The following is a 19,983-nucleotide window of genomic DNA, read 5'->3' as shown; positions in this document are numbered from 1 at the left end:
TGGGTTGTGTTTGGAAGGCTATGGGGGAAGTTGGAGGAGAGAAATGGGGCCCTGACAAGATCATATTTCTTTATAGCTCTATGAAATTCAAGAATAAATAAACTTTTTAAAAGGAGATTTGTTGGTTAACAAACCTTTTAAATATAATTGTGCTTTCTTTGTCCTTTGGTTTGTAGTATTACTGATGCCATTCTTTTATATAAAATTGAGACATGGCAGATCGTGGAACATACATAAGAGACACAAATAGGGTATATTAGTGTTTGGGCATAGCATCTTTTTTTGGTGACATGTTAAACAATATGGAAGATTTTCAAAAGTGTGGATATGTGTATTATTTACTGTGTGCCCGGGAGTGTTACAGTTTGCCTCTGACTTGATTTTGAAAATTTTCAAACCTGAAAGATAAATTATAATACAGCAAATACTTGGCATGCACTTAGGTAGTTTCACTACTCATTAAAATATTATTCCATTGTTTGTTTTATACACACACACACATGCACACATGCACGCACATGGAGAGAGGGAAGGAGGGATGGAAGGAGGGGAAGAGAAAGAGAAAGAGGGGGAAGAGATAACAAGAATACCATTTAAGCCTTTTATTTAACACCTCATGATAATGCCCTGTAAACTCTTACGTGTACAGTTAAGAACAATGACGGTCACCTTCACAACTGCTATGTTACTATCACACTTAGAAAATAGGACACCTGGAATACCAGTATTGTATGTATTTAAACCAACCCCAGATTAGAGACAGTTGGAGAAGAAACAAAATAATAAAATAAAAGCTACCTGAGATATCTTACCACAGGGCTGTCAGACTCAGGTTTCGGATAGCAAAATGAAGATGAAATTTTTTGAGACTTTTAGTCAATTTTACCTTGCTAGCTTTATTAATTGGATTTTTTTTAAATCATAAGAGCATATGGAATTACATACTTTTAATATTTATCTATATTGACTTTTCTGTGCTTGCTTTCTATTTAGGTCATTTTTTTTTTTTTTTTTTTTTCTGGTGATGGCACTAAAAGGGCCTGATGAAAACAGCCTTGGTTTAAATCCAAATTACTTAGGAATTTTCTCTAATCCTCATAAATGTTCTTAGAAGGCTGGGATTGCATTATGATTGTTAGAAACTTGGTCTCCTCTGGCATTCATATACTCCTCTCTTTCTTGCAGTAAATACATAATCATGCATCTTAGATATCACCCATTCACCGTTAGCAATAAGAGTATTTAGGCAGATTTCTGTTACATTGGATTTTTGGTGTTTGCTTAAGCAGTATTTTGTAGTAGCAGCAACAAAAACTGTTTGCTGAAGTCCTTTTCTGCAACTCTGACTGAGTTCCCAATGGTACAGGATTTAAGCTATGAAACCTCAGTCCATCAGCAGGTTACTATAATGGTCTAAGTAGGGGTTGGAAAAACTGATTCTGGGCTTGGTTAGATTTAAATTCTATGCTTAGATTTGAATTTACCCACTGTGGTAGTTTGATTGTAATTGGCCCCCCTAAGCTCATAGGGAGTGGCACTATTAGATGTGGCTTTGTTGGAGTTGGTATGGCCTTGTTGGAGGAAATCTGTCACTGTGGGGCAGATTTTGAGATTAGAAGGTTCAGGATACTTACCACCCAGTGAGTCATTTGACTTCCTCTTGCCTCTGAGTCAAGATGTAGGACTCTCAGTTCCAGCACCACGTCTACCTGCAGGCTCTCAAGCTCCCAGTCCTGATGTTAATGGACTGAACCTCTGAAACTGTAAGTGAGCCACCCCAATTAAATGTTTTTATTTATAAGAGTTGCAGTGGTCATGGTGTCTCTTCACAGCAGTGAAAACCCAACTAAGACACCCACAAAACAGTAAAAATCAAGGCCAAAGACATTTATGTGAAGTAAAACTGTGAACTTTCACTTTTATATTGATTTAACTTCCTAGATTGGATCAATACATATTTAGGTGGCATTGAAAATGGGAAACTATTTAATTTAAATCTTTAAATTTAAACTATTACAAGGTTTACATCAAAATCAACATTTCACAAATACACTTTTAAGGCTTTATAAGGGGTAATATTTTGAGCAGTAAATGGTTTCTTGACACCCATAACCAAGTAATAGCTAATTTAGAGGTGGGATTTTTATTGCTATATGAGAAATACATTTAAACTTGTAGGTGTTTTATATAAAGCAGATCTCACAAGTTTTGAAAATTTGTTACCTTTAGTATTTCTTGTAGAGAATAAGTGGTTTGTATCCATAATAAAAGAAAACTACAGAATTTCCACCTCAATCTAACCCCATTTGAGAAAATTTATTTCTACTATATTAATAACTGGATGAAAATTTAGTTTTTGCACTAAACATAGTTCAGACTTTATGAAGCACTCCAAAAGTTTTTACAGTGGACTGTTTTTATAAAACTGCCACTGCTTCTAATGTAGAATTTTGTTCTAAAAGAAAGAGAATATATTTGCAAAAATTCTCCTGCAGTGCCTTACGGGAAGTTAAGGAAGCACATCTGTAATTATAAGACTGCAAAGGTGGTGTTCGGATTCTCCATGCTGGCCTTGAATGTAAGATCTGCATTGGTAAATTGTAGACAGCTCCTCGGTGTACTGTGCAGCCTGAGTTCACCCAGAGTGGCTCTAACCATTTTGACATGTAATGAATAAATTTCCACAAAAAATAAACCAAGGAGCCAGTGTATTTTATCCTTAACTTTGTAAGTCGTGTTTCATTTATGCCTTTTCAGTTCTTTCAAAAGGCTGCTAATGCTTCAATTTTGGAAACATTGATTTGAGTGGAGAGAAGTAATTTAACCAACTACCATTATGTTTGGAACTAAGGAATATACTTTGCAATAAATTTTTTAAATGCAAAAAAAGATAGTTAGAAACTTAGACATTTGAAATTCAGCAATCTGGTCTTTTTATGGGGTTCCGAGCTCTTCAAATACTTGGGGCAGCTAGTTCCTCATTGCCCTGCTCCACAGGAATTCCACCCATACCACTGGAAGACACATTGGAGGAAACCAGCAGGTTTTAAGAACAGTTAAACTCTGTTTGTTTGTAAATAGTTTGTTTCTACCATAAGTAATGGATTAAGTTCATAGCTCAATCCTGAAATTTATAAGTTCTGAAAAGTTTGTGTTATCTTGGTTAGTCTTTTAAATGTAGCTACCAACACTTTTTGGGATTACAGTTTTTAAAAGCTGTAATGTGTCAAAGATGAGTTAGTAATCCCATTTATGCTCATGTTTTATTCTCATTTTACATATTTTGTTCTATAATGATAGCACAGAAGCAATATACTTTTTAATCAACACTAAATATTATTTTTTCCAGTGCTAGAAATTGAACTTAGGGCCTCCCACATGCTTGGCAAGAAGTTTACTGAGGAGCTTTATTCCTAGCCTCCAAACTAAATTTAAATTGTTCAAAAGTATATTTGAGATATCTCTGACCCGAAATGTTTTCTACTCTTCTCAAATGGCCTTTACTTTATTCTATATTGGATTGCTGTTAGTGTTGCTTCTATTTATGACTAACTATACTCTTAAAAGTTTTGTTTATTTGAACAAAAAGCTTTAACGTGCTTATTCTTTTTTATTAACATTTTTTATTGATTCTTCATGCACCCCAGTCTCACAAATTTCCCAGTCCTTCCATGTCCATGCTCCACCCTTGTATCCTGTGTCCCCACCAAAGAAAATTATAAAAGGAAGGAAAGAAAGGAAAAACAAAACAAAACACTACATTCCTCTGTCTTTTCTGCCTCTCCATTACATACTCATTTGTTGTAGTGGCCTTAGGAGCTGCAGTGTATTATACAGTACACCCCTTTGCTCAAACAGCTTTTCTTGCAAATGTTCATTGCAGTGAGTTGTTGGTCTGGTTCAAAGCCTCTGGCTTCTGGTACACCATCAATACTGGACCCTCACCAAAACTTCTCTCAGATATCTTGGCTGTCACTCCACAGGACCAGTCCCTTTAGGTGCTCCAGCAGCTCATAGATGAGGTAGATGTTTAGGTGGGCCAACTCAAAGTCCTGGATGTGGGTCTGGGTGGTAGTTGAGTTGGTTAGTCTGTGCCTCCACAGGGACCACTCCCTTCAGGCAAGATTCAGGGTCAGCTCTCCTGCATAGATGGTGAGGGGTGGGGCCAGCTCTTCCGAGTGCAGGGTCAGTTACTAGATTGTGGCAGCCACAAGGGGGAGGGCAGTTTTTCAAGGGCAATGGAAGGTCTTGGGGATAACTCTACTAGGTCCATGCCACTGGGGCCAGTTTTCCCAGGAGGTGGGAAGCTGAGGGGGTGCTGCTTTTGCAGCTGGTAAGGAGAAGGACCTGCTCTCCAGTGGCCTGGCCATTGGGAAACTTTTATATTCTTAAAGTTTTTTTTTGTTTGTTTTTTGTAGACTCTTGTTTCATATTGCATGAGAGAGTATTTTTCTTAAAATTTTTTAATTAATTGGGACCAGCAAATGTTTTAGCAGTAGATGTGTTTGCTATCAAACTTGACAACCTGAGTTGATTATCTGGATCATGTGGTCAAAGGAGAGAACTGACTTCTATAAGTTGTCTTCTGGCAATCATGTATACATTGCGCTCCCGCGCGCGCACACACTCACACCCTATACACAAATAAATAAATGTAGTTTTAAAAAGTTCTTGGAGGTTATGGAAATACTTTGAAGACAAGATCTTTCATTCTTTTTTTTTTTTTTTTTTTTTTTTTTTTGGTTTTTCGAGACAGGGTTTCTCTGTGTAGCTGGCCTCAAACTCACAGAGATCCGCCTGGCTCTGCCTCCCGAGTGCTGGGATTAAAGGCGTGCGCCATCACCGCCCGGCAAGGTCTTTTATTCTAATAATTTCACTACTGTTAACATTCATTTCTGTATTTAAATATGCTTTACATTTATATACTCCAAGGATTCTGAGTACCAAATCATACTTTTTCATTATTAAACTATCTTACTGAGAAGGTTACTAACCATATCCACCTATTTTTTTGTTTGTTTGTTTTTGTTTGATTTTATTTTTTGTTTTCTGAAATCACCATAAAGATAGAATGGCTTATTTTCATTTAGTATTGTAACTTCAGAAGTGAATTTGAATTTTTTTGGTTTTGCTACTGTTTTTTTTTTTTTTTTTGGTTTTTCGAGACAGGGTTTCTCTGTGTAGCTTTGCGCCTTAATCAAGATAAACATGTACCCTAATCTATCTTCAATCTAACCAGGAAATGTAAGGTGGCTGAGAAGTGACAGGCCTCTACCATGAGGACAGCTGCGAATTTAATTATTTCTTTAAGGCTTGATTTTTGTTATTTTTATTTTCTTAATGAGAGAGAAAGAGTATGAAGTTGGTTATAAGGGGGTATGTGGGAGAAGATGGGGGAGGGCAAAGAATATAATGAATATATTATGTGAAAATTTTTAAAAATTAAAAAAGATATATCTAAAATGTAGATTAAGTTAGTATATGTTGTTTTGTGACTCTTTGCTGCTGGAAAGACCAGCCTACAGCAGCTTGGTTATTGAAGGGGAGCCAGAGTCAGTGGACTAACCACTCAATTGACTTACTATCTGAGGGAGTAAAACTTAATTCTGTGGGGATGGAAAAAAAAGGGAAAGACAGACAGACAGACACACACACATACACATGCACACATTTCCGACATGTCAGGATCCCACCTAGGGTGCTAATGAATAGCAAGCCTTCAGCAGATCAGCGAAACTGAAAAGGAGATACAGAGTAGGCGAACTACTGGACAGGCAGACACATGAGGACTTTTCTAAGGGCCAAAGCTTAGTTCATTTTATTATTCTTTCCATTGCTTGTTCTCCTCTGTTCTTCTTCTGTTCTGTTCTTCTACCCTGATGTTTCCCTTCTTTCTCTTTCCTGATGACTTTCTTCTCACTATATTTTTTTCCCTTATAGTTTATATAAGTGTAAGCAAGCAAGGTATTTTTCTCAGCCAATTCTTTTACTGGCAGACTACATTTTGCTGTTACAAAGAAAGGATCTATCATTTTGTTACTCATCTCTAAAGGTACTCTTATAAAAAATTCAAAAATCTAAACATTTATATGTGAAAAGCAGTCATTTCCACTTTTAAGTCCTCAGCATGCATACCGACTCATCAACAGTTTTTTATTAAATCATATCAGGGAACTGAGGGCAGAAATGGGTAAAAGGAATTAATCATCACCTTTGATCACCAGCTCATCCAGGCAAGAAAGGTATGTCAGCCAGCTGTAGCCAGGCTGCCATTGTTTTTGTTCCCTGATCTCAGTGAGTCCCTCACTCAACTATTAAAAGTGTGTCTTTCTAAACTTCAAATTGTTTCTCAAGATTTTTTACCTCAAAGCCATTAACAAAAACATCTTAACCTAACCTTAAGTCATTATTTAAAACTCTGTTTCAGTGATGATGCACACCAAAACTCATGAACACATGTCCCAGCATTAAGATTAAAAGAACTTGAGCTAGTCTAGCCTCTGAGACTCAATTGTTTTCCTTAATCATTAACCTAAATCATAGTCTGTATGGCTCTTCAAGAGAAAGTGTCCCAGCTGTGTGACACTTTCTTGTTCTTATTTTTTTATCTTCTACAGCCCCTACTCTACCACGGGCAAGGGCAACACTTTATCCTGTCTTTACTTGTATTATCCCACTAAACTAACCTCTGTCATAATCTCTTGCTATATTTGTTAGAAACCCTTAATCATCAAAATTCTATTTGAACTAATACTATTATTGTATAAAATTATAACTTCACTTAAACAGTATAGCTTAAGAAATCATTTTTATAATAATTTGTAGGTAAAAATGCCCATTATAACAGGGATATTTCCATGAGATAATCACTACATTAAAGGCAATGGGGATCCTACCACAGCCATTCACATCATGTTAGATTTAGATACCAGAGAAAAATGGCAGAAGCAAACATGTAAAGGCACAGCAGTAGCAAGAGGCATTCTGGAGCCAAAGCCCTTGGGTCCTTGGGTATCTGCAGTTCACACATCAGTGCCTTGCATTCATTTGCTCTCTGCTGTTCCTCTCACGTGACCACGGCAATTCTTTGAAGATTATACAAGATTCTTTTCTAGCATAATATGATTGTATTAAAACATAAACTTCTGCCGGGCGGTGGTGGTGCACGCCTTTAATCCCAGCACTCGAGAGGCAGAGCCAGGCGGATCTCTGTGAGTTCAAGGCCAGCCTGGGCTACCAAATGAGTTCCAGGAAAGGCACAAAGCTACACAGAGAAACCCTGTCTCAAAAAACCAAAAAAAAACCAAACAAAACAAAACAAAACATAAACTTCTATTTTATTCTTGAGCAACATTGTATGTGATAGTTGTTATTATGATTATTTATTTTGTTTCTACTTGTCAGTCTTCACAGATAGCACAACCCAAAAAATAATGCATTTAAACATTTAAAACTTACTTAAAGAAATCATTATTATCATTTATTGTGTTCAGTTTTACAGATTTGTAGTAAATGTTGATTGATAATTTATAAATTTTCAATGAGTTACATATATTTTCTTACAATTTTAGTTTTTTTCTTTGGATGACAAGTATATATATAACAGTATTTTGTTACTATCAAGTTCACATAAAATATTAATTACACTAGTACATAACATTTATTACATTATCTAAAGTATAGTTTCACACTTTAAAGTGTTTTAGTAGTCATCTTTGGTAAGAGGAGGGCATTTTTCACATTCTTGAAACATCCTTCTTCATCTCTATCTTGCTGATTGTTTATTTTTAGACAACTTCACTTTTCTTCTGGTTCTCAGTATGTGTGAGAGCTTTCAGAATCTGAATTTTTTTGTCATTGAAAGCTAATTATAAACTGTTATATTACATAGAAAGTAAGATATATAAGACAAATAAAATATTTTTGGTTAGAGCCATAAAATTTCAGCTTATATAGATCAAATTCTTAATTAATACTTTTGAAACATACTTTCCTTTTTAATGTTAATAAAGCCACATTATAGGATTTTATTTCATGTGATTGAGAATTAAATGGCTTACTGTTAAGTCGTATAAGGATGCAGTATCTGTGAAGTTTCAAGATTTGACTAAGAATGAATTTGAACTGCATCTTACTTTCTTGGTGCTTTGTTTATACCTTCCCTGTTCTGTTTTGAATTTTGCCATTTGATAAAATAACCTGTGCCTGTACTCTGTTCAGAGTATAGACCAAGTCTCATTCAATATTATCTTCCTAGCCTCGTTGTGCTGAGTCCTCAATATTGTAAATGCCTATTGACTTTGACTTCTTTTAGTGGTAGTTCTGTTAGCTCCTTTAGGACTGTAAGATACTTGGAAAGAGTTTAATTAAACACGAAAGGCAATCCTGTTGGAAAAACATCCTATATATTGAGGTGACTAATACAAACCTCACTCATACATTATGAACAAACTTTATGAGTTTTGGTTGATCTATTTCTCCTGCATTTCTGTAAAAAGATGGACAATATTGTTGTTTTGACCATTGTCTATGGATAGATCCTGAGTATGAAAAGTAGTAAATATATAATAACCTAGTATAGCAAGGCTAAGTACTTAGAGGAAAGTTGTATTTAATATATAACAGATTGCTATTTTATCACACAAATGGTAAGTGAAACTAAAATTGATAATTATATATTTGAAATCATGAACAAATTATTATAAAATTATGAAATTTAATTTTTGCAGTTCTGATGTTATATCAAATTTATATGATCCCAGTTTCATTACAGTATTAAATTATTAAGAAGAATCTTTTGCTGATTTTTCTTAAGTTACTATGCAATACTGTGTAGATATCATGTTTTTAAGACTACTCTTAAAATATGTAATTGAGCCGGGTGGTGGTGGCGCACTCCTTTAATCCCAGCACTCGGGAGGCAGAGCCAGGTGGATCTCTGTGAGTTCGAGGCCAGCCTGGGCTACCAAGTGAGATCCAGGAAAAGGCGCAAAGCTACACAGAGAAACCCTGTCTCGAAAAACCAAAAGAAAAAAAAAATGTAATTGAGTAAACCAGCTATAAAAAGTGAATTCTTAGAGAATTGGATTCTGTTATGTTTTTGTAGTGGCCAAATGGTTTTCATAAAGGTCAAGTCATGTCTGAGATTTATAATTCATTGTATTTTTTAATTATTTCACAGATAGTTGTAAAAAATTTTTAGGAGAGAATAATAAGCCTAATTATGGATGTCAAGTTACTATTCAATCTGAACAAGAAAAACAGTTAATGAAACAATTTCGCCGTGAAGAAAAGAGAATTGCCAGACGAGAAAAAAAGGCTGGAGAAGACGGGGAAGTTCCTGGGGAAGGACTTCTGTCCTTTGATCCTAAGGAACTCCGGATACACAGGTAGTAAAAGTCAGATGCTGAAAACACTCAAGGGTGCGATTTTTACCTGTGATATGTTCTTTAGGTTTTTTATTAACTTAGTGATTCTCTTATAACCTTGTGTTCTATGATGAAATATAGCAGTCACTCTTTAATTAGAATAAGTCTTAGTTATTTTCACAAAAGTAAGACATTTTCTTTACAGGGGTGGGCTAGTCTAAGTATGCTTTTCAGTTAAGTTACATGAAGGCTACGTGGATATAGTTTTACATGTTTCCTTTTTCAATTTAATGATGCTTTATTTCTTTGTTACTTAAAAGTTGGAAAATGAAAATGATTGATATATTCATTTAAATCAACAGTTCTCAACTTGTGGGTCCCAACCGATTTGCAAACCTCTATCTCCAAAATTATTTAAATTACTATTCATAACAGTAGCAAAATTACAGTTATAAAATAGCAAGCCATCCTTACTAACAATTGTGTAAACTTAGCAATTGGATACTTAAAACCTATTTACTTCTCCTGAAATTCTGGGTTTTTAATGGGAGTACCTGAAATAGCAATCATAATGGCCTTGTTTTAGTATGTGACTTCATTTTAAAAAGAATAATGTCAAATATGGCCTTTTTTATTTATTTATAGAGAACAGGCACTTCTAAATGCTAGAAGTGCTCCAATTCTGGGCAGGCATAGAGACACGGAGGTTGAAAAAATCCGTTATCCCCATGTTTATGATTCCCAGGCTGAGGCCCGAGAAACATCAGCATTTATTGCTGGTGCCAAGGTATGTCACTGTGATGTAACCACTTTTGGAAACAGGTATTTTCTGAGGAAATGCCTGCATAGATTTTTCCTCATGTCCTTGAATGTATTACCTGTGGATACAATACGTTAAATTATATGTTAAAGTAGTAGTAAAAATGGGATATTGCATTGTATCTTAAGTTCCTTAAATATATTCTGTATTCAGAACATATTTAAATTTTTTGATTGTTTCAGTTTTATTCATGAGTATCCATTGTATCAATCACTGACTAAACTTACACTGTATTACATACTTTCTGGTTATGAGAGTACAATTGTCCTCAAGAATACTGTCTAGCTGGTGTGTACTTTAAGTTCATCAACATACTGTGCTCTGTGTATCCTGTGAGATACCTAACTCCTGTGTAGGAGGCCAGCTCCCACCTTTACCAGGGTTTCTATGAGGAGGAGAGAGATAGGAAGAGAGACCTAGTTGATTAGAGGAAAGATAGAAACACAGGATAGCTTTGAGAGGACCTGGGTCAATACCCAGCTGCCCAGAAGTTTATTCAAAAGGGCTTTTTATAACAGTGCCAAGGGGTGGGGCAAAAGCCCTCCCCCTTGCTAAATCAAAGCACAGGGCACAGCCAAGTGTAGACCCTTCCAAACACCTGGTAACCATGCCTGTGGTCAAATCATCCCCTTATGCAGCCCTGCTGGGTAAAGCAAGCTCAGATTCTCAGACCCTGAGTAATTTGGGCCTTCACACTCCTGAATGCTTTGTGGGTGTGGTTCATGTTTATTTTTCTTTTATTTAGATTTCCTTTATATTAGCTGGATTTATTTGCCAGTACTATGTCATAAAACCAGTAACATTTTCTCATTGTCTCTAATTTAATTAAAATCTTACCCGAGCAGTTGTTTTTTATCTTTTATTATTGGAATTTTATTTTTGATGCTTATAGATGATTTTACCAGAAGGAATTCAAAGAGAGAATACCAAGTTATATGAAGAAGTACGGATCCCTTATAGTGAACCAATGCCAGTTGGCTTTGAGGAAAAGCCAGTTTATATCCAAGATTTGGATGAGGTAAGATGAGCTTTTGCGTATAGAAGTTGCAATTGGCCAGTCTAGTGATATGAATAACTGGTTGCTTAAGAAGTAGGCTGTTGGAGTGTAAATGGTGAAAACTGGTACATGCCTTTCTTCATACATGAAACACTTTCATATATGCCTTAGCTTTGCATTTGTTTATCTTGTGTTCGTTTTGGTCACTTCAGCTACCTTTTTTTAAAAATTTATTTAAGAAAATTTTTTACTCATTTTACATACCAACCACAGATCCCCCTCTCATCTCTCCTACCGCTCCCCACTAGCCTTACCCCCCTACCCAGACCCACTTCCCCCATCACCTCCACCGAAAAGATAAGGGCTCCCATGGGGAGTCAGCAAAGCCTGGTACATTCAGTTGAGGCAGGACCAAGCCCCTCCCCACTGCATCAAGGCTGAGCAAGGCATCTCACCATAGGGGATGGGCCCCAAAAAGCGAGGTCATGCATCAGGGATGGATCCTGATCCCACTGCCAGGGGCCCTTCAACAGACCAAGCTACACAACTGTCTCCCTTATGTAGAGGGCTTAGTCCAGTCCCATGCAGGTTACACAGCTGCTGTTGTAAAGTTCGTGAGTTCCTACGAGCTTGGTTCAGTTGTCTCTATAGATTGGCCCATCATGATCTTGAACCCCTTTGCTCATAGAAACCCTCTTCCCTCTCTTCAACTGGACTTTTGGAGCTCGGCCTGCTGCTTGGCTGTGGACCTCTGTATCTGCTTCCATCAGTTACTGGGTGAAGGCTCTATGATGACAATTATGGGATTCACCCATCTAATTACTGGGGTAAGCCAGTTCAGGCACCCTCTCCAGTATTGCTAGAAGTCTAATCTGGGGTCGTCTTTGTGGATTCCTGGGAATTTCCATAGCACCAGGTTTCTCCCTAATCCCATAATGTCGCCTTCTATTAAGATATCTTTTTCACTGCTCTCCCCTCCATCCCTACCCCAGCTCATTTCTTTGTGTTTTCATCCCCCATCCTCCCCTCGTGCCTAGTTTACTCATGGAGATCTCATCTATTTCCCCTTCCCAAGGTGATCCTTGCGTCCCTCTTAGGGTCATCCTCGATTGATTCCTAGCTTCTCTGGAGCTGTGGGTTATAGTCTGGTTATGCTTTGCTTTACATCAACTGTCCACTTATGAATGAGTACATATCATGTTTGTCTTTCTGAGTCTTATTTACTGTGACATTTGCCTTACAGAAGCTTCTCAGTTTCAGGAGGTCCCATTTATTAACTGTTGCTCTCAGAATCTGTGCTACTGGTGTTATATTTAGGAGGTGGTCTCCTGTGCCAATGTGTTCAAGGCTACTTCCTACTTTCTGTTCTATCAGTTTAAGATAGCTGGATTTATGTTGAGATCATAGATCCACTTGGACTTGTGTTTTGTGCATGGTGATAGATAAGGATCTATTTGCAATCTTCCACATGTTGACATCCAGTTATGCCAGCACCATTTGTTGAAAATGTTATCTCTTTTCCATTTTATAGTTTGGCTTCTTTGTCAAAAAACAAATGTCATAGGTGTGTTGATTAATGTCAGGGTCTTCAATTCAATCCATTGGTCCACATGTCGGTTTTTATGCCAATACTAAGCTGTTTTTATTACTATAGCTCTGTAGTAGAGCTTGAAGTCAGGGATGGTGATGCTTCCAGAAGTTGCTTTATTGTAAAGGATTATTTTAGCTATCTTGGGTTTTCTATTTTTCCATATGAAGTTGAGTATTGTTCTTTCCAGCTCTGTGAAGAATTGTGTTGGGATTTTGATGGGGATTGCATTGAATCTGTAGATTGCTTTTGGTAAGATTACCGTTTTTATTATGTTGGCTCTACCTTTCTGTGAGAATGGGAGATCTTTCCATTTTCTTTTATCTTCAGTTTCTTTCTTCAAGGACTTCAAGTTCTTGTCATAGAGGTCTTTCACTTGCTTGGTTAGAGTTACCCCAAGATATTTTCTATTATTTGTTGTTATTATAAAGGATGATGGTTCTCTGATTTCTTTCCCATCCCATTTATAATTTGTATATAGGAGGGCTACTCTTTTTTTTTTTTTTTAGTTAATCTTGTATCCTGTCATGTTACTGAAGGTGTTGATCAGTTGTAGGAGTTCATTTGTATATAAGAGGGCTACTGAGTTTTTTGGACTTAATCTTATATCCCCTAATATTACTGAAGGTGTTTATCAATTTTAGGAGTTCCCTGGTAGAATTTTTGAGGTCACTTATGTATAGTATCACATCATCTGCAAATAGCGAAAGTTTGACTTCTTCCTTTCCAATTTGTATTCCCTGGATCTCCTTTTATTGTCTTATTGCTCTAGCTAGAACTTCAAGTACTATATTGAATAGGTATGGAGAGAGTGGACAACATTGTCTTACTCCTGATTTTAGTGGAATCACTTTGAGTTTCTCTCCATTTAATTTGATGTTGGCTGTCGGCTTGTTGTAAATTGTCTTTGTTATATTTTAGGTATGTTTCTTGTATTCCTGATCACTCCAAGACCTTTATTATGAAGGGGTATTGGATTTTTGTCAAAGGCTTTTTCAGCATCTAATGAGATGATCATGTGTTTTGTTTGTTTGTTTGTTTGTTTGTTTTTGTTTTTCCTTTCAGTTTGTTTATATGATGGATTACATTGAAAGATTTTTGTATGCATCTCTGGGATGAAGCCTACTTGATCATGGTGGATCATTTTCTTGATGTGTTCTTGGATTCAGTTTGCCAATATTGAATATTTTTGCATCAATGTTCATGAGGGAGATTGGTCTGTAATTCTCTTGCTTTGCTTTGTCTTCGTGTGGTTTGGGTATCAGGCTAACTGTAGCCTCATAAAAAGAGTTTGGTAATGTTCCTCTTATTTCTATTGAGTAGAACAATTTGAGGAATATTGGTATTAACTCTTCGTTGAATTTCTGGTAGAATTCTGTGCTGAAACCATATGGCCCTGGACTTTTTTTCAGTTGGGAGACTTTTAATTACGGCTTCTATTACCTTAGGGGTTATAGGTCTATTTAAATTGTTTACCTGGTCTTGACTTAATTTGGTTATGTGGTACCTATCCAAAAAATTGTCTATTTCTTTTAGATTTTACAGTTTTGTGAAGTACAGGTTTTTGAAGTATGACCTGAAGATTCTCTGGATTTCCTCATTGTCCTTTTTGTTTCTGATTTTGTTAATTTGGTTATTCTCTCTCTGCTTTTTAGTTAGTTTGGGTAAGGGTTTATCTATCTTGTTGATTTTTCTCAAAGAACCAACTCTTTGTTTCATTGATTCTTTGTATCATTCTCTTTGTTTCTATTTTATTGATTTAAGCCCTCAATTTGATTATTTCCTGGCGTTTATTCCTCCTGGGTGAGTTTGCTTCTTGTTCTAGAGCTTTCAGGTGTGCTGATAAGTCACTAGAGTGAGATTTCTCCAATTTCTTTATGTAGGCAATTAGTGCTATGAACTTTTCTCTTAGTTCTGCTTTCATAGTGTTCCATAAGTTTGGGTATGTTGTACATTCATTTTCATTGAATTCTAGGAAATCTTTAATTTCTTTCTTATTTTTTCCTTGACCCATTGGTGATTCATTTGAGCATTGTTCAGTTTCCATGACTTTGTAGGCTTTCTGTAATTTGTGTTGTTGAGTTCTAACTTTTAGCCATGGTGGTCCAGTAAAATATAGTGGGTTATTCAATTTTTTTTTTTTTTTAATATGTTGAGATTTGCTTTGTGAGCAAGTGTGTGGTCAACTTTAGAGAAGGTTCTGTGGGGTGCTGAGAAGAAGATATATTCTTTTTGTGTTTAGGTGGAATGTTCTATAGATGTGTATTAATAAGTCCACTTGAATCATAATATCTGTTAGTTCCCTTATTTCATCCTTAAGTTTCCATCTGGCAAACCTGTCCATTGGTAAGAGTGGGGTGTTGAAGTCTCCCACTATTAGTGTATAGGGTTTAATGTGCGATTTAAGCTTTAGTAATGTCTCTTTTACATATGTGGTTGCCCTTGTATTTGGGGTATAAATGTTCAGAAGTGAGACTTTGTCTTGATGGATTTTTCCTGTGATGTATATTAATATCCTTCTCAATCTCTTTTGATTAATTTTTATTTGAAGTCTTTTTTGTTAGATATTAGGATAGCTATACCATAGCTTGCTTCTTAAGTCCATTTGATTGGAAAGTCTTTTTCCAACCCTTTTCTGTGAGTTACTGTTTGTCTCTGAAGCTGAGGTGTGTTTCTTATATGCAGCAGAAGAATGGATCCTGTTTTTGTATCCATTCTATTCTTCTGTATCTTTATATAAGTGAATTGAGTCCATTGATATTAAAGTATATTAATGACCAGTGATTGTTAATTCCTGTTATTTTTTGGTGGTATTGTGTGTGTGTTTCCCTTCTTTATGATTTGTTGGTCTGAGATTATCTATAGCCTGTGTTTTCGCGAGTGCATTTAAGAATCTTAGGTTGGATTTTTCTTTCTAGTGCTTTCTGTTGGGCTGGATTGTGGATAGCTATTGTTTAAATCTGGTGTTGTCATGGATTATCTTACTTACTCCATCTATGCTAATTAAAAGTTTTGCTGGGTATAGTAGTCTAGGCTGGCATCCCTTGGTCTCTTAGTGTCTGCATAACATCTGTCTAGGACTTCCTTTTTTTCTGAGTACCATTGAGAATCAGGGTGTTATTTTGATGAGTCTACCTTTATATGCTCCTTGGCCTTTTTCCTTTGCAGCTCTTAATATTCTTTCTTTATTTTAGTGGTTTTATTATTATGTGGTGAGGGGACTTTATTTTTGGGTCTATTCTGTAAGTTTCTTGTATCTTTATAGGCATTTCCTTCTTTAGGTTGGGAAAGTTTTCATCTAAGACTTTGTTGACTCTGTAGGTTTCTCATCATAATCTTGGTGCTTCTTGATCATAGAATCCCTTTTCTCGACTGGAGTCCTGAAGCTTGTCTTGGTGCTTGGCTGTGGATCTCTGTATTATTTACTCAGATTTTCCATTTCCAGCAGTACCTCAGTTTGTGTCTTCTCATTGCCTCTGTTTCAGTATGCAAGTCTTGCCTGTTTGGTTGCTTTTTCTTGGTTTTCTTGGCTTTTTAAAAGGGATTTATTGATTTCTTCCAATTTTTTGTTTGTCTTTTCCTTGATTTATATAAGGGAATTTTCATTTCCTCTTTAAAGGCCTCTATCATCTTCATAAAGTCATTTTAAGGTCGTTTTCTTGTGCTTTTTCTATGTTGGGATGTTCAGGTCTTGCTGTAGTAGTACTGCTAGGTTCTTGTGGTGCCACATTGCTCTTTATGTTGTTGAATGTATTCTTGCACTGGTATCCACCCGTCTCTTCCAGTTGGTGCAGGTAGTGTCTGTGTCTCAGGGAGTAGCTGTGTTCTTGGGGGATGGGTGGGTTTGAGGTAAGGAGTGTGGCTCGTAGATTACAGGATTTGATGTGGGGATGGTGGTGGGCAGGCCTATCCATAGGAGTCTTGCCTGTTGGCCTGCTACTAGGGCTACAATGGGTCAGTGTGGGGGCATGGGTTGTGCCATTGGACCTAGGGCCTAGATGCTGGGGTGACTAGCTTGGAGAACAGTCACTCACCTCTTGGTCCAATTGGAGCTGGCAGACTCTGTGTTTTTGGGAGGAGCTGAGGTCTTGGGGGATGGCTGGGTTTGGGGATGGAGGGGGCCTTTTGGATTACAGGGTCCAATGGGGGGTGGTGGTTGACAGGCCTGTCTGCAGGAGTCTTGCCTGCTGGCCTGCAACTGGGGCTGCCTCAGCTAAATTTTTGTGTGTTGTAGCTGAAAGTTCTCTGGTCCCACCCAGCCCCTGTGGTCCAGACAAATCTCTCTCACCCTCAGTGCCACAGGTGCTTATAAAATAATCGTTCAGAGGCTTAATATTAATTACAAACTTGGCCTATGCTAAGAATTCTTGCTAGCTAACTCTTTCATCTTAAATTAACCCATTGCTATTAATCTATGCATTGCCACGTGGCTGTGGCATTACCAATCTGCTGGCATGTTGCTCCTTGGGTGGCAGGCTGATGTCTCTTCTGCCTCTGCCTTTCTTCTTCCTATCTCTCTCTCTCTTGGATTTCCTGCCTGCCTATAACCTGACTCACCATAGGGCAAAGCAGCATTTTTATTAACCAGTCATAGCAACACATGTTTACAACATACAGAAAGACCATCCCACAGCTGTGTGTGTGTGTGTGTGTGTGTGTGTGTGTGTGTATCTGCACATTTGGTGCAAGTACAAGTGCTTGCATGTTTGCATGTGACTAGAAGTCAGAGGTTGACATTATGTGTCTTTTCCTGTCATTGTATACATTATTTTATGAGATTTCACTGAAGCTGGAGCTCATCCGTTCAACAAGTATGGCTGTAAAGTGAACTCCTGGGATCTAGTTTTCCTTACTTACCCACAAAAACAAGAGCCTTGTGCTGCTGTGCCTTTTATTTGAAATGTAGTTACTGGGTATGCAAACTCATGCTTCTTCAGCAAGCATTTACTGTCTTAGCCATCTTCTCAGCCCTTCAGCTGATTTTTTTTTTAAATTAACTTATATGAACTTACTTAAATATTTCAAAGGAGTGATCAAATGACATAATAAAGCACTTTTCTTGCTGGGCGAACAAATTCTAAGTTCTTTTATTTTCCTATAACTTGAGCTTTGAGTAAGTTTAAACTTCTAGACGGTTTCTGAATAATATACTTGTATCAGCATTTGCTATATTTGAAAGTAAAGTATCACTTAATGTGTACATATTATTTAATCTTTTACATTGTCTAGTTATAGATGATTGGAGTTTGAGTGATAGCTTTTGGTTAAGAGAACACTTGCTGTTCTTGGAGAGGTCACAGGGTCGGTTTGCAGCGCCCACATGGTTGTTCACAACTGCCTATAACTCCAGTTCTGGAGGATCTAATGCCCCTTTGGCCTCTGTGGGTACTAAGCACACATGTGCTTCACATACATACATGTAGGCAGTCATATAGACATAAAAATCTTAAAGATGTATGTGTGTGTATGTATAATTGAACAAAAAGAGGACATAAATCTGAGAGGGATTGAGTGGGGTGGGGACATGAGAGGAGTTGGAGGGAGGAAACGATGTAATTGTATTTAATTAAATGAACAAAATAGAAATAAAAATTTTAATGAATTCTTTTTAATTATTAATGAAACTGTAAGTGCTGTTTTTTGTTGTATAAATAGTGTATAGATATTCAGAAACATCAAATACAGGCAAATCAAAAGAACAGCATAAAGTGACAAAATATACTCACAGAATAGCCAAGATTCTTTCAATATACACATATATTTGTGTCTTTTTAAATGGAATTATATCATAAACAAACACACACCTACACATACTTGTATACTCTTTCTGTGTCAATTGTTGCTGTGGGATATCTTTCTGTATGCTATGAATATGTGTTGCTCTGATTGGTTAATAAATAACACGATTGTCCATTAATTTATAGTTAATATCCACTTATGTGTGAGTACATACCATGTTTGTCTTTCTGGGTCTGGGTTACCTCACTCAGGATGATTATTTTTAGTTCTATCCATTTGCCTTCAAATTTCCCGATGTTATTGTTTTGAACAGCTAAGTAATACTCCATTGTGTAAATGTACCACATTTTCTTTATCCATTCTTTGGAAACAACCTGGGTTGTTTCCATGTTCTGGCTATTACAAATAAAGTTGCTATGAACATAGTTGAGCAGGTGTCCTTGTGGTATGATTGAGCATCCTTTGGGTATGTGCCCAAGAGTGGTATTGCTAGGTCTTGAGATAGATTGAGTCCCAATTTTCTGAGAAACTGACATTTTGATTTCCAAAGTGGCTGTACAGTTTCAGAATGAACTGTGTGTTACTCAGTTTTCCATTACTATGGGATAAAAAGTAAGATACATGACTTTTCAGGAGGAATGGCTTAGTTTGCTTCATGTTTTTAGTCCATGATCATTTCCTTTATTCTTTCTGGTTCTGAGATGAGGAAGAACACAAGATGGCTAGTGGCGTGATGGAGAAAAGGGCAGGCTGGTCAGGAAGCAGAAAGGGGCAGAGGGGTAAAATATTCCTGTCAGTTTTCCATAGGTATGTGGATTTCAGGGTCTTTAGTTGTACTTATTTGATCAGTGTGTCTGCTTCTGTGCCAATCAATATTATGCTGTTTTTATTACTATAGCTTTTTAGTACAATTTAAAATTGGGTTTAGTGATACCTCTCACAGTCCTTTTTTTCAGGATTATATTAGCTATTCTGGGTTATTTGTGTTTCATATGAAGCTTCAAACTCTCTTTTCAAGACCTGGGAAGAATTGTGTTGGAATTATTTTGGTGATTTTAGTAGGATGACCATTTTTACCGTATAAATCCTACTGATTCATGAGCATAAAAGGTCTTTTCATCTTCTGATATCTTCCTAAGATTCTTTTTTTAATGTCTTGAAGTTTTTTTAATCATGGAACTTTTTATTTTTTTAATCACTTGCTCGGTCAAATTTACTTTAGGATATTTTTTGAGTCTATTATGAAAGGTGTTGTTTCCTTGATTTCTTTCCCAGCCCATTAGTCATTTTTATATAGGAGGGCTACTGATTTTTGTGAATTAATTTTGTTTCCAGCTACTTTGCTAGAAGTGTTTAACAGCTGAAGAGGTTTCTTGGTGGAAAATATAGGGTCACTTATATACGGTCATATCATCTGCAAAGAAAGAAAATTTGGCTTCTTTATTTCTAATTTGTATCCCCTTGATCTCCT

The 19,983-nt window shown here is 36.6% G+C and overlaps 1 protein-coding gene across 3 annotated transcripts in view; it reads left to right on the top strand.

Annotated features, from left to right (window-relative positions):
• The window catches only part of Ascc3 (activating signal cointegrator 1 complex subunit 3), a 342,822-nt gene that overhangs the window by 79,913 nt on the left and 242,926 nt on the right, over window positions 1-19,983 (top strand). For all 3 annotated transcript variants that reach the window (XM_059272425.1, XM_059272426.1, XM_059272427.1), the window contains exons 6-8: window positions 9,182-9,389; window positions 10,014-10,155; window positions 11,081-11,206. In XM_059272425.1, the coding sequence (XP_059128408.1) occupies window positions 9,182-9,389; window positions 10,014-10,155; window positions 11,081-11,206 (476 nt within the window). The remainder of the gene's footprint in view (window positions 1-9,181; window positions 9,390-10,013; window positions 10,156-11,080; window positions 11,207-19,983) is intronic.

The sequence above is a fragment of the Peromyscus eremicus genome, chromosome 8b (assembly GCF_949786415.1).
Source record: "Peromyscus eremicus chromosome 8b, PerEre_H2_v1, whole genome shotgun sequence".
Classification (NCBI taxonomy): Eukaryota; Metazoa; Chordata; class Mammalia; order Rodentia; family Cricetidae; genus Peromyscus; species Peromyscus eremicus.
Note: the sequence above shows the minus strand (reverse complement) of the source record. Positions and strands in the feature narration are given on the sequence as shown.